The sequence below is a fragment of the Amphiura filiformis genome, chromosome 7 (assembly GCF_039555335.1).
Source record: "Amphiura filiformis chromosome 7, Afil_fr2py, whole genome shotgun sequence".
Classification (NCBI taxonomy): Eukaryota; Metazoa; Echinodermata; class Ophiuroidea; order Amphilepidida; family Amphiuridae; genus Amphiura; species Amphiura filiformis.
In genome coordinates this window covers 1,231,006-1,244,922 of record NC_092634.1, presented here as the reverse complement: position 1 = coordinate 1,244,922, position 13,917 = coordinate 1,231,006, and the positions used below count along the sequence as shown (strand labels likewise).

General features: G+C 38.4%; 1 protein-coding gene across 1 annotated transcript in view; it reads left to right on the top strand.

Moving 5' to 3' along the window:
* The window catches only part of LOC140156542 (protein-glucosylgalactosylhydroxylysine glucosidase-like), a 60,176-nt gene extending 46,738 nt beyond the window's left edge, over positions 1 to 13,438 (top strand). Inside the window, exons 5-12 of the mRNA XM_072179482.1 lie at positions 290 to 459; positions 1,302 to 1,476; positions 1,850 to 2,059; positions 6,654 to 6,863; positions 9,102 to 9,169; positions 9,679 to 9,855; positions 10,919 to 11,219; positions 12,082 to 13,438. Coding sequence (XP_072035583.1) covers positions 290 to 459; positions 1,302 to 1,476; positions 1,850 to 2,059; positions 6,654 to 6,863; positions 9,102 to 9,169; positions 9,679 to 9,855; positions 10,919 to 11,219; positions 12,082 to 12,155 — 1,385 coding nt within the window. The 3' untranslated portion in view covers positions 12,156 to 13,438. The remainder of the gene's footprint in view (positions 1 to 289; positions 460 to 1,301; positions 1,477 to 1,849; positions 2,060 to 6,653; positions 6,864 to 9,101; positions 9,170 to 9,678; positions 9,856 to 10,918; positions 11,220 to 12,081) is intronic.
* Positions 13,439 to 13,917: the final 479 nt, after the last annotated feature.

Sequence of the window (13,917 nt, the reverse complement as noted above, 5' to 3'; positions counted from 1 at the left end):
TCTGTGGGCTTAAACCATTGGAAAATAACAGCAGCCCTGTCAATATGCTACCCTGTGGAAATATTGTCACCAAAGTCAGCAAGGCTGTCTTCAATCCATTGCATAACCTGTTGAATCTAATCTCTTACAAAGTGTCACAAATTTGGACCATTTTTATCATTTTACAATATGACTTTGGGCCCATGAAAATTGCTGACGGCCCGTACATTTCACCCTAATGGCTCAAATGATATGTTGCATTTGTAGTACAACATAATTATTCATTTATTCTCTTCTTTTCCCCCATTAGGTCATATTGACGTTGACAACAATCTTCCTCTTGCCAAGGCAATATATGGCAGCATGTATTACATAATGAGCTCGTTACCGCCTCTCAACTATACCGAAAACTACCCATTCCAATTCTATGGCCTCAGTCCTGGAGGACTAGCTCATGGGGCAGGAAATGCTGATTACATGGTGAGGAATGTTTGTGTGGAGGTGGAGTTGGTGTGTGGGGGTTTACTTGTACCAGCAACTGTGTATGGGTGGGTTGATGTGATGATTAATGTTGATTTTCCTCATATTAAAATATGTATGGGGATGCCTTGGATGAAGTGTAGAGTGTAATGAATGGTCTTTAATAGATTGGTAACTATACAAAGTTTGAGGGTCCAAGTCACAACTTACAGGAAGTCATAATAAGTTGAATGGTAAGGCCATCTTAATTAAATCCTGTATTTCAAAGCTGTTGCGCGCGTTAGTAAAATCGTGCGTGTAGTACTCTATGAAAATCAAGAAATTCATTTTTATGTCTTTTTTTTTTTTTTTAACAAAACGGCAAAAATAAAACCCAAAATTCATATTTGAACATAAGGTTCAGATTTTTTTGCAAATTTTGGACACAAAAACAATAAAAGAGAAGAAGAATAGTTTGTAACATGGACTTTATTTGTCTACTATCCCAACATTTGCAACATTGGATAATTTTTGCACAAAATTCTTGTCCGAAATCCTGAACTGACACATAAAAAAAATAAACATAAAAAATATAAAAAAAGGTTAGGTTTTCAATTTCTCACAAGCTTTGAGACACAGGATTTAATTAAGATAGCCTAAAGTGAACTCTTTTTCTGCAATTGATCAATGTAACATTTCAAATCATCACCTTGCTTTGAGGGTGCCTGGATAATTTGTTACTCGTTATTCAATATTTTATAACAATAAAGGCCCTGAATAAATCAGTAAAACCTGCTTCACATTTTATCAAAGCAGGTTTAGATGTTTTAATTCTTAGTGAAATCAATGTTTGATTCCTACAGGGCCATGTGTTCTGGGACCAAGCCACGTGGATGTATCCACCTATACTCATGTTCCATCCTGAGTTAGCCAAGGCTATGCTGAGCTGTAGAACAGTGCATTTAGATGCTGCTAAAACCATAGCTAAACAGGCAGGATTGAAAGGAGCAAAGTTCCCATGGGAAATGGCTTACTCTGGTAGGTGGTGTTTATGAACTTATGCTTCCTCATTGTTGCTAGGGTTGCACAACTTCAGCTTCACCAGATTGACAATAATAACTGCACACTATCTGTTTTGAGGTCATATGTGTGAAACCAGGGGGGTTGTTTTGAGCTGAGATAATTTTCCAAGGGAGCATGAGCTCCTGAGGCAAAATACTGAGGCCCATCAGAAACCCCAAACAATTTCTCCTGCAAAACATATCTTGGGCATTATATGTTACTGGGGTAATGAGACAAGTATGAGCTTTCCTCTGATACCAAAATCTCAGTTTTGATGAAGAAAAATGGGTAATGAGGCTGTCCATCAGGTCACACCACAAATAAATAACAAACCATGTGTCCATTTCAGGATTTGATGTGTGCCCAGCTGCAATTTACACTGAAAAAGAAATACATGTGAATGGCGATATAGCATTTGCAACACAGCAATACATCTCGGCTACATGGGATAAAGATTTCTTAGCTAAAGAGAGAGGTTGGGAGATGGTGACTGGATTGGCTGACTTCTGGGCATCACGGTCTGAATATGATGAATCAAAGAAGGCCTATGTAATCAAAGGTAGGTATGAGTACAGTACATCTCTTTTTTCGAATTCTTTTTAAACTTCTGCTTTATGTTTTCAAGTGCTCTCAGGGCCGTGCCCCCAATTATCTTTGTGAGCTTCTTTCAGCATATCGGCCCTGATTTGGTAAAACGATCTAACTTGAAATTTGGACATTTTGAGATAAATCCATATTTTGGGTAATATGAGGGTGCTCTTTCCATTGGTGACATCCTCAAATCACCACCATGCTTCGTTTTAAAGATAGCAGAACCTATCTTGACACTTTTTGTCACTTTCCGTAGATTTAATATGGTAAAATGACCTATCTCAAAGTTAGATCATTTTACCGCATTAGCCAAGATCCCTAGAGAGCGCCAGAACACATTAATGATAATACGGCAAAACAACCTATCTCAAGATAGATCATTTTACCAAATAAATGAGTCTCGCTTTGTTTATTTTTGTTACAAGTTAAAACAATGCAAAAGAATCTAACTCCCTAAAAATGGTTGTTATTTCAAAATTACTCAACCAAATTAGCCAAACTTTTGCAAATAATAAGATTGTTATATTTTCTAAGATATTAGATGTGTTTAATAATTTATTTTACACAAAAAGAAAAACGTCAAGTGTTCAAACTTAAAAGCTCTTTTTCTCAAAACAGCGATTTTCAAGTTAGATCATTTTACCAAATCAGGGCCGATATGCTCCCGGAAGAGAATTGAGATCTTCTTCCGATAAGACTCTGCTTAGTCAGTCTAGGGCACATAGAGGATCTGGTTTAAATACCTTCTCTGTCTCTGGCCCGAGGGAATGGAACAAACTCTCTAAAGCCATCAGGGAGTCTCCATCAATTCCAGTTTTCAGGAAGAAACTGAAAACTCACCTTTTCAGTTAGCTTCTTTCTTGTTCCACTGTTTTTCTTTTTTTTCCCATCCTTTCTCTCCTTGTTCAGCGCCTTGATAAATTTTAAAGGCGCTATATAAATACCTTTATGTATGTATGTATGTATGTATGTATGTATGTATGTATGTATCTCAGCTACATGGGATAAAGATTTCTTAGCTAAGGAGAGAGGTTGGGAGATTGTGACTGGGTTGGCTGACTTCTGGGCATTACGGTCTGAATATGATGAATCAAAGAAGGCCTATGTAATCAAAGGTAGGTATGAGTACAGTACATCTCAGCTACATGGGATAAAGATTTCTTAGCTAAGGAGAGAGGTTGGGAGATTGTGACTGGGTTGGCTGACTTCTGGGCATCACGGTCTGAATATGATGAATCAAAGAAGGCCTATGTGATCAAAGGTAGGTATAAGTAGTGCACTAAGTATATTAACCAGATTTTGGTTATAGAGTGTTAGAGGGGCTGTGAATCAGTGTTGTGTGCAAACTTCTTATGAAATGATGATTATATGAGGATAAGAAATTGAGAATCCTCTGGGGTTACATTTTCAGGATTACTCCCAGTCTCAAGATATATTATCTTCCTTCCTTGAGCAAAAGTAAATGAAAATACAAGGTTTTAAGATTTTTTCATGCAGTTTTGTTTTGATACCTATAGATCCATGAATCCTGATAATGTAATGGTGATGAAAGGGATGGTGAGGGTTGTGGTGATAGTGATGTTATTGTTGTTGACGATGACGTTGTTGTCATCGTCTGATGATGATGAGTGATAGAAATAAGGTGGACCTCGGACAAACTGCTAGTCAAAATCACTGTAGGCCAGCTGGTACACTACCCAAAGTCAGCATAGGCGTCCTGGGGGATGGGGGATAAATCCCCTAATATTTTGCCAGGGGTATGGTATGGTCCATACACTCATCTCCCCCATGTTGATGCCTATATGTGGGTTTCTGACCAAATTAACCTCATATTTGACCATTTTAGCCCCAAAAGTGCCAAATTTTTTAATTAACTTTTGAACCATATTTCACCAGTTTTGCTTCAATATGGCAAAATGTTCTGTGCGTTTCGCGGGCATTTGTACCATAAACTTATTTGGTCACCAAAAGGTGCTGGATTCACATTACTTCAAGAAAATTTTTGAAACCCCATCCCCCCAATGTCAACAAAAAATCTACGCCACTGAAAGTCAGCAATACAAACTCAATGCTGTGCTGACCTCAACATCAATCCTGTCCTGTTATAATATGGTACATGTAGAACCTGTTGTGGATTTGTGATTTCACAGGTAAAAAGTGTCACTTAAATGTGGACCAGTTTAACATTAACATATTATCATTTGTCAAATATACAATTGAGTTTGGGACCATAACAATTAATGAGAGCCCATAAATTTTCCACCCTAAGCATGCAAAGGGCCTGAATGGCTCTTAAACATTTGCACGTAGCTCATCATCATAATATTTATGACCAACATTTATTAGATCATGATCATTGTCATGATCATCATCACGATCATCATCGTCATTATCATCATAGTTGGCGACAGCAATGACATTTACACACATGCCACAAGCTTTACAATACAGACAATCATCCCCATATGATATTGACCCAAGGACCCCTAAACATCACAGAAGTTAAACACCTTAAAGCCGTACTGTGTGATTTGCTCCACAGCGACACCCTCATTTTTTTTGTTGAATTTCTACTTTTTGCATCATTGTAATGCCCAATGGTGTACAAAAATACCATGTGAAAGACTAAGCCTGAAGTAAACAATGAAAAAAACGGAGATCTCCAGTTTTATTATGAAAACTTAAATTTTACTGTAATTTAAAAAAGTTTTCATAATAAAACTGGAGATCTCCGTTTTTTTCAATGTTTACCGATCGAGTAGTGGATAAACACATCGTGTGCGCGTGTATCAAATAAACCATTGAATCAGTGATGTATAAACTGTATGCATATCGCAATTCGTTGTATATCTTGTTTGTTCATAGGAGGGGATAGCATGATTGATATGATTCTCAAATTCTGTATGGAAGTATTCTCAACGCTGACACCGCCACGTCAGTGGGTCACAAATGTCATCATTCCTCTACCAAAGAAAGGCGACCTCTCTCTCATGACAAACTACCATGGTATTTCACTTATGTCCATTGCCGCAAAAGTGTACAACAAGATCCTTCTGATCAGAATCCGACCTCACATTGATCCTTTACTGAGAAGCAACCAGGCTGGCTTTAGATCAGGTCGAAGCTGTGCTCAGCAAATACACATTTTGAGGAGGATCATGGAAGGCTTCAAGGAGTACCAACTTCCCTTGACAGTCACTTTTGTGGACTTCAAAAAAGCCTTTGACTCCATCAACAGGTCCGTCATGTTCTTAGTGCTGCGGCATTATGGAATACCAAAGGTTGTGGTCAATGCCATCCAGGTGCTCTATAAGGACTCCAATAGTGCCGTTATGGTAGATGGAAGTATCTCAGAGCCTTTCCAAGTAACAACTGGAGTGCTTCAGGGTGATGTGTTGGCACCATTCCTGTTCATTATCCTGGTAGACTACCTCCTGAAGAAATCAACTTCTGGAATTGACGCTGGAATTGTTACCTACCCATCGCCGGTCAAGCAGGTATCCTGCTAAGATGCTGAATGACCTGGATTTTGCTGATGATATTGCCCTGATGGAATCTTCTATAGCCCGGTCCCAGTCACAGCTTACTAGGACTGCAACAGCAGCAGCAGATCTAGGCCTTGTCATCAGCGCACCTAAGACAGAATATATGACTGCAAACTGTAACGCCCAGCCAGCACTTGAAGTCTATGGTAGTACCATCAACCATGTCACAGACTTCAAGTACTTGGGTTCCAAGATGGGCTCTAGTGTTGGAGACCTACAAAGAAGAATAGCACTAGCCTGGGCCGCTTTCTGGAAACTGGAACGCCTTTGGAGAAGCCCATCCCTGCCAATCGGAACAAAAATCAAGCTGTTTGAGACAACTTGTGTCACTATCCTTCTGTACGGGTGTGAGTCATGGGTAATCACCAAGGACATGGAAAACAAGATCAATGCCTTTGCAACATCTTGCTACAGAGTCATGTTAAACATCAAGCGTGTGGATCGGATCCCAAATGAAACCATCTACAATCTGACCAACACCACTCCACTGATTGCCAGAGTCAAGATTCATCAACTCAAATTTCTCGGCCATATACTGCGTCTTGAAGATGACGAGCCTGTGAAAGAATATGCCCTTTATATTCCACCACATGGGAAGAGGAAACCGGGACGGCCATGGACACTGTACTTACAGTATGTACAGCACCTCCTGGGAGATACTGAAGGGATGCTGCAGCCAAACAAAATTGTTTCGCTTGCCCAAGATCGCAACAGTTGGAGAAAGCTTGTAGTCGCCTGCTCCGCAGCCGACTGATGATGATGTGATGTTCATACTCCAAGCTGTGTGAAGCTACGCCAATATTCATGAAAATGATATGGTCGGCAAGCTGCTACACACATTATAGGCGCTGGAATGAAATAACAATTACCGTTTTTACCTCATTTTTTTGGCTCAAAATTAAAAGTGGACAATGTGTTCAGTGAAAACTAACATTTAAATAGGAATCTCTTCTTAATGCAAATCAAACATATGGCTTTAATCACACCTGTATGCCACTTATAATCATTTTCTTTCAGGTGTCATGCCGCCAGATGAGTACCATCAGAATGTAGACAACTCAGTGTACACCAACAACATAGCTAAGATTTCACTCAATCTGCCCACATATGCTGCTCAATTCATCAATGCAACAGTACCAAAGAATTGGACAAATATTGCTGATCACATGTTTATCTTGTTTGATGAGAAGAATCAGTATCATCCAGAGTATGAAGGATATACACTAGGTAGGTTTAATAGTTTGATAAGAAGAATCATTCTTAAACACTTGAACGTTCCTGCAATCTTATTGGTTCGTACCCATGACATGATATAACACGCTTCAGCATGTTTGCATCAACACGATACATGTACTTGCTCTTTGAACCAATCGGAGGCGATAGCAACAACGGGACTGATCGATTTTAAGCCCAAGGTAATTCCTTTTAATTTGATTAAAATTTGGTATTCTTATGATATTTTCTTTTTAATTGAGTGTTTAAGAATGAGGATAAAGGTAATGTTTTAGCTGCTGTGGTGCATCTATCGTCTCATATAACATGCCTTGTTGTTTTACTTAAAATAATGATGTCGCTGTGTTATATGAGACAATAGATTCACGACAGTGGCTAAAAAACAATACTTTTATTCTATAAGTATTATCCAGAGTATGAAGGCTACACACTAGGTAGGTTTCTGTGTATTGTGTTCTTATCGTTTGATGAGGAGAATCAGTATCGTCCAGATTATGAAGGCTATACACTAGGTAGGTTTAATAGTTTGATGAGAAGAGTCTGTATCATCCAGTGTAGGTTTTTAACCCTTTTTGAAATTCACGCTCCCTGTGTGGCAGATTTAGATTGTGTCTTCCATAGGGGGTAATAGATTTCAACTGGAATAGTCTATTGTAATCAAGTAGGAGTATAAGCAAGGTCTAATAAGCTTAAAAGTTACCTTTTCAGAGTCTGTCAAGGGCTTCTCTGATCTTTCGGTTCCAAAAGTTATTCTCCCTGTGATAACTTCCTAGTTCATAAATGCGGTGTTATATACAAAATCAGCTGCCCCAAGTGCACAGACACTTGTGTTAGTGAGACGGCAAGAGCACTCACCACTAGGTTCAAGGAACATGCCATGAGAATTATTTTATGTATGCCATGCCGTACACACATCAAAGATATGTTAATGACTTTAGGCTTCATGGATATTCGTAGTCGAATTTTATATTATAATGGGTGTATGATGTACAAAGTTTTGAATAATATGGCACCTGTTTACCTTAATGATTTATTTCATGAAGTTAGTTCTATCCATGCTGTACATACACGAACAAGCAAAGCTGGAAATCTTTACAAGCCTAGTTTTAATACTTATTATGGTAAAAGTATGTTTCAATATCAAGGATGTATCACATGGAATCTTATTTCAAAGGATATCCGAGATGCAAAATCATTCTCGTCTTTTAAAACAGCTTTTAAAAAAGATCTGAAATTATGTTAATGTATCTTGCCATTTACGAGTCATCATCTTGCTCTGCATTCTTAAATTATGTTTACAATTGCAATAGGTTTTTTAGCATATCAATGGATATTTCTTATGTATTTTCTAATGGTTTTTTATCAATTATCCTATTTATGTATATATATCTTTTATGTCTTTTACATCAGCATGTCTCTTAATATTATGGTTTTTATGGTTCGATTATATGTTTATGTCAATATTTATATTCTTATGCAATTCTTATGAAGTTTCTTGTGTTTTTTATCAAATATTCAATAATGTATATACATATCTTTTATGTCTTTTACGTCAATGTGTCTCTTAATCATGGTTTTATGGATGGATTATATGTTTATGTAAATATTTATTTTCTTTTAACATGTAAAACTGTGTTTTATACGTTAAGCAGGGCCCTGCTGAAAATCACAGCCCTGATGACAGCAGTCGGTGAACATACATCAAATCACAAACATGACATCAGTTTAGACAATGTAGAAGTTATCGGTAGGGAGGATAACTTTTGGAACCGAAAGATCAGAGAATCTCTTGTGATCAAGACCCAAAGACCCACACTCAACAGGGATGCTGGATGCATAATTACTTTCTGCAACCATAATGGGCTGCAATAGCTTGAAACTACATGAGTCATGTGACCTACCTATGACGATCTGCTGTCACTTGACTACCCACTGTATGATCAGGTGACCGGAGGAGTGTAATCACTACACTGAATGAAGACGCCGTGATGGCGTCGGAAGCAACGTCGCTGCCCAATACAGACTCTGAAAAGTTAACTTTTTAAGCTTTTGTCAACATGACAGAGTACAATATCAGTTTATATGCTACAAGGTCTAATAGTTTAGTAAACACTATTGTCAACTTGAAACTGACAGTATTAAAAAACAAGTTCTGATCAGGGTTGTCATAATTGGTTTTTATGGGACAGGAAAGAAAAACTGAACCCTATCATTCTTTCTTTTACTCATAAGGTACTTTCATAAAGCAAGCTGATGTTATCCTACTAGGATTCCCACTGATGGTTGATATGCCAGAACAGGTAAGCACTAGTGCCATTTAATATCATACGATACAATATTCTTTGAGAAAATGCTAAAACAAAAACATACATTTCTAGCTTATAAGACTCTTTGCAAATAAGTTAAGTTATCCTTTGGGTAGCCAGTATGGCTACTCCACCAATTTGATGGATGTGGTTGGTTGGATCATAGAAGAAAGAGATAAGATGCAAAACACATACTGACAAAGGGACAATTATGTTGTCTTCTGTTAACTCAGCTTGGTTTACAGCTAACAATATACATATATATCTACCACAGTTTGCAACACTTTTTTGTAAATTATACTTATATATTTTTAAGGGTAGTGCTTTCTCTAGATTTCTTTACAGTTGTACAAACTGAAACCAGACCCAGGGAGGGGGATCGGTGGCACAAGGCACATGCACCTGTAAAAGCAACCAATCAGCCAATTTCAGTCCCTAGGTCCATGGGTAAATAAAGTATTATGATGTTTAAATTGATAGATTTTGCACATCTTTCCAAACAGGTACGCAAAAACGACCTCATGTTCTACGAGTCATACAATGGTAAGGATGTGACGGACCCTAATGGCCCAGCTATGACATGGGGAATGTTTGCTGTAGGATGGATGGATTTGGGAAATATGACCAAAGCTAATGAATTATTTGAAAAAAGCTTTCTTAATATACAACAACCATTTAAGGTAGGTACATCTGTTTTCTTATTGAGGCCTAAAAAAGTTTGTATTGCCCATTAAGCTCCAAAGCTACTCACGGTCAGTCAGTTGGTAATTGTTAAAAATATTTTTTCACATATATTTAAAAAAATGCAAGTTAAAAAGGCAATACACATCGTTTTTTAGGCCTAATAATATTTGGCTATCCTCAATCATGGTTTCAAGGAGATAGATACATAGATAGATATGTATTTTATTTCCATGCAAAAATAATACATAATAGCAATGCATACATATCATAGATATAGTTTTAGATTAATAAGTTATTTTTGATTTAATAAGTTAATAAAATGAGACTAATTTGGCATGGCTGAGCTGTCCAAAAGGCTAAAGGAGGCCAGAGGTGGACAACTCCTTCCATCTTACATTATTTTACAAACATATAAGACCAAAGTATAAGAGGACAATAGTACAGAATGACATGTTTCAACTAGCCAATCCAAACCCGGCTTACTGTTTACGCCATAAACTGCGCTGAAATAAAAACGGCAAAGGAATTTTGCAAAAGACAATAAAGTATAAATTCTGGTCATTTGAATAGGATGCAATGTTATATTATTAAAAAAACCCAAAAAGGGAGAACAGTGCCAGTGCATTGATTGGTCACCCCAGGTTATAAGAAATAAATAAATAAATAAACAAAACAATGCTTTTCAATAAACATGGGCACAGCATCAATTATTTTGATACAGCCTGTTTGGCCTGAAGTAGTGTAGATTTTACCTGTTTATGTGTGAACTCCTTTGCATTGAGTGTCATTGACTTTGGTACAAATGGTATTGAAGGCATGAGTCAAAATTGCTACGCTCACTCTGGGGTCACCAGGGCTGCTGTCCTGATTGTTGGGCTTACGTTATTGGTCGCCACTGTACAGGGTATGTTCCAAAGCACAGCCATATTGTCTATTTGCGTAAATGCAGGAGCAAGCAGAGTTGTGTATAATTTTACTTATCATTGATATTGCTTTTATTATTACTTGTATAATAAGTAAAGTAAATGATTTTTATTATTATTTTCTTCCTATCATCAGGTGTGGACTGAAACCTCTTCAGGTAGTGGTGCAATAAACTTTGCAACAGGCATGGGCGGATTCCTACAATCAGTACTGTTTGGTTATGGGGGATTCAGGCTACGCCAAGATAGACTAGATCTAAACTTTAATCTACCCCCTAAATCAGAACACTTTAATATAACTGGTCTGAATTATTTGGGTTCATCAATAGATTTCAAGGCTGATAGTACAAATGTTGCAATAACTGTGATGTCACAGGAGAGTGAAGCGCCCTCATTAGACTTGTTATCAAATGGTGTGACAAAGGCGCTTGTTATAGGTAAGTACTCTATTGGATGTTGTCTGGGGGCCCTGAGTCAGGGCTGGATTTACCACAGGGCCAGATGGAAGCATACCCAAAGCCCAAAATCCAGGAGTGCCAAAATTGGGAGGGTAGAACAAATAAAAACATTTAAAATGAAAACTTCAAAAGAAAAAAAGAAATAAAAGGAAAGTGAGAATAATAAATATGTTACAGGGATGGGACTGAGGTGGGAGTGTAACATGTGGATTTGAATAGCCAAGGTGCCCTAAATTTGAGCCTGTCCCAGGGCCATGAAAAAGGTCAATCCAGCCCTGCCTGAGCCACTCAAGTAAGAGGGCACGGTGGCTCAGTGGTTACGGCCTTGGACTCATAATCTGAGAGCTTGCTCGACGTGCGTGGGTTCAATTCCCCGTCCCACCACCGTGTTGCACCCTTGGGCAAGGCGCTTTGCCTCGCTTGCCTCACCCCACCCAGGTGCAATGGAAAGCTGTTAGGGGTAGTCACAGTCGTTGTACTGATGGACCCTGCACCACTTGTAGGCTGCAAACGTGGTTCCGACATATTCTAATGAATGTAAAGCGCTTTGAGGCTGTTTACGGCATAAAGCGCTATATAAATATCTACATTGATTTATTTTTATTTAAGATGATGTACACAATGTGGAACCAAATATTTTCATACACCCCTTAAACAAGTTGCACCCTATCAGCAAAGAGGTGACAGGAATGTGGGGGGGGGGTATACCATAAACGTCCGCCTAATGGCGCACCAGGGCTCCTTTGCCTTGGAGTAAATATCATGTGCAACCTTTCAAGGCAGCCTTTTGAAATACCACAGTATGTGATGCAGGCAACAATTTTTTCTTTGTTATTTTCAGGTAAAACGGCCAGTATACCACTGAAATCAGCAGCTTCCATTAAACCACACACAGCATTTCAATACAAAGGATAAGTAAACCATGACTGTAATCAAAGATGTCCACTGCATCAATGTGTGCTCTGTGATTGGAATCAATTTCAGCAAGGTTCTTCAGCGGTGTGCTGATATGGTGCTGTTTATAGCGTAAACACAAAGTGGGGTTCTGATTGGCTAATTGAATCGCATTGAATCAAGCTGCGTAGCATTGTGTGACCTTGTTTTTTTTACGCAATAATCAGGAGTAGCAGCAGACCTGCCAACTGTCCCTCATTTGGGGTTTACCAATGTGAAAATGAGGGACAGTCCTGTTTTCTGAAGATTTCAGTGATGCCAAATTTAAATGAAAGAACAGCAGAAAATGATGAAAATGTCACTTTAAAATTTGCTATAGCATTCTCTTTAGTCTATTGTGAAAAATTCAGACCTGCAAAACCTTCTCTGAATTCTGAAAGTATTGCACACCTCACATCTTTGAATTTGTCGGTACCTGGTTTGTGTACATATACAAGGTTTTGGTCTCAATGTCCCTCATTCTGACTTCGGTAGGTTGGCAGGTCTGATGCTATTGGACACTGCTGAAGGACCTTGGTGAATACTATAATGCAATCAAATGGAGGGAAAACCATCAGTGTTTAGCTAGCCACCCATCACTCGGACAGGGACTTTCCTCATGAGATGGGCAAAATGAATGCCTTGACAGATGCTGAATTATATACGCAGCTCCAGGAAGATCTGGGCCTCTCTGTGTATAAATAAAATCTGGCTGAGAAGAAAATTGTAAAATACCCATGGGTGATGCATTTTTAGGTGGATCAATGCTGAAAATGCCCAACACTGGAAGCTGACAGGGTGGATGTGTGGCCCGGTGGGGTCACTCCCTGGCAGGGGGGACACATAGGACCGTTACCACAAGTACAAATTACCCCCTTTTGCAGTCGATTTCAAGGACAAATCATGAAATTTTACCCCCTTTTTTACTCTAAAACAAGGACAAAATGGTACTCTGAAACAACCCTATTTTTTAGATTCCGAGGACACATTTGCTATTTTGACCCTATTTCAACATTTCAAGGACGAGGATTTTATGAATAGTTTTTTTCATCACAAAATTCAAGTACATGTAGTACCCCTCGCATATGAATTGGCTATTGCAAAATTTGGGGTGAGTACGAAGTAGGAAACCAAATTTATTCCTTATTTATCTGGCCAGCTATCCACGTGATCGGGAGAAAACAATAAGAACCCCCTTTTTTTCAGTTTCGTGGACATTAATTTGTGCGATAAAACACCCCTATTTTCCAATTTCACAGACAATTTTGTCCATGCGACAAGCCCTAAAATGACCCCTTTTTCTGCGATTTTGGTAACGATCGTGCGGTCAGTATTGCAAGTTGAGTGACCCCACCGGGATGTGTGGGTTTACTCAAGTTTAGGGAATAAAGTGCTGCTGTAAATCTGAAAGTGCACCCATCACTCTACCAATTTTTCCAGAATATAGTCTACTTTCAGCTCACTGTGACAACAATAGTCAAAATTTTGACACATATTGTCACAGTGAGGTGAAAGTAGACTATTTTCTGGAAATCTTTTTAAAAATTAGGAAAAGGAAAAGGGGTTATTGATATATATACCGTAACCACTCGGGTATAAGACCACTCCCCTAGATGGCAGATTTTACTTCAAAAATGGGGTGGGCTTATAACCCAGGAGGGGCTAGTACTTGAATTTAGAAATAAGAAAAAATCATCCCCATTTGTATAATGCCCAATGTACCAGTAATTTCTATCATCTATGT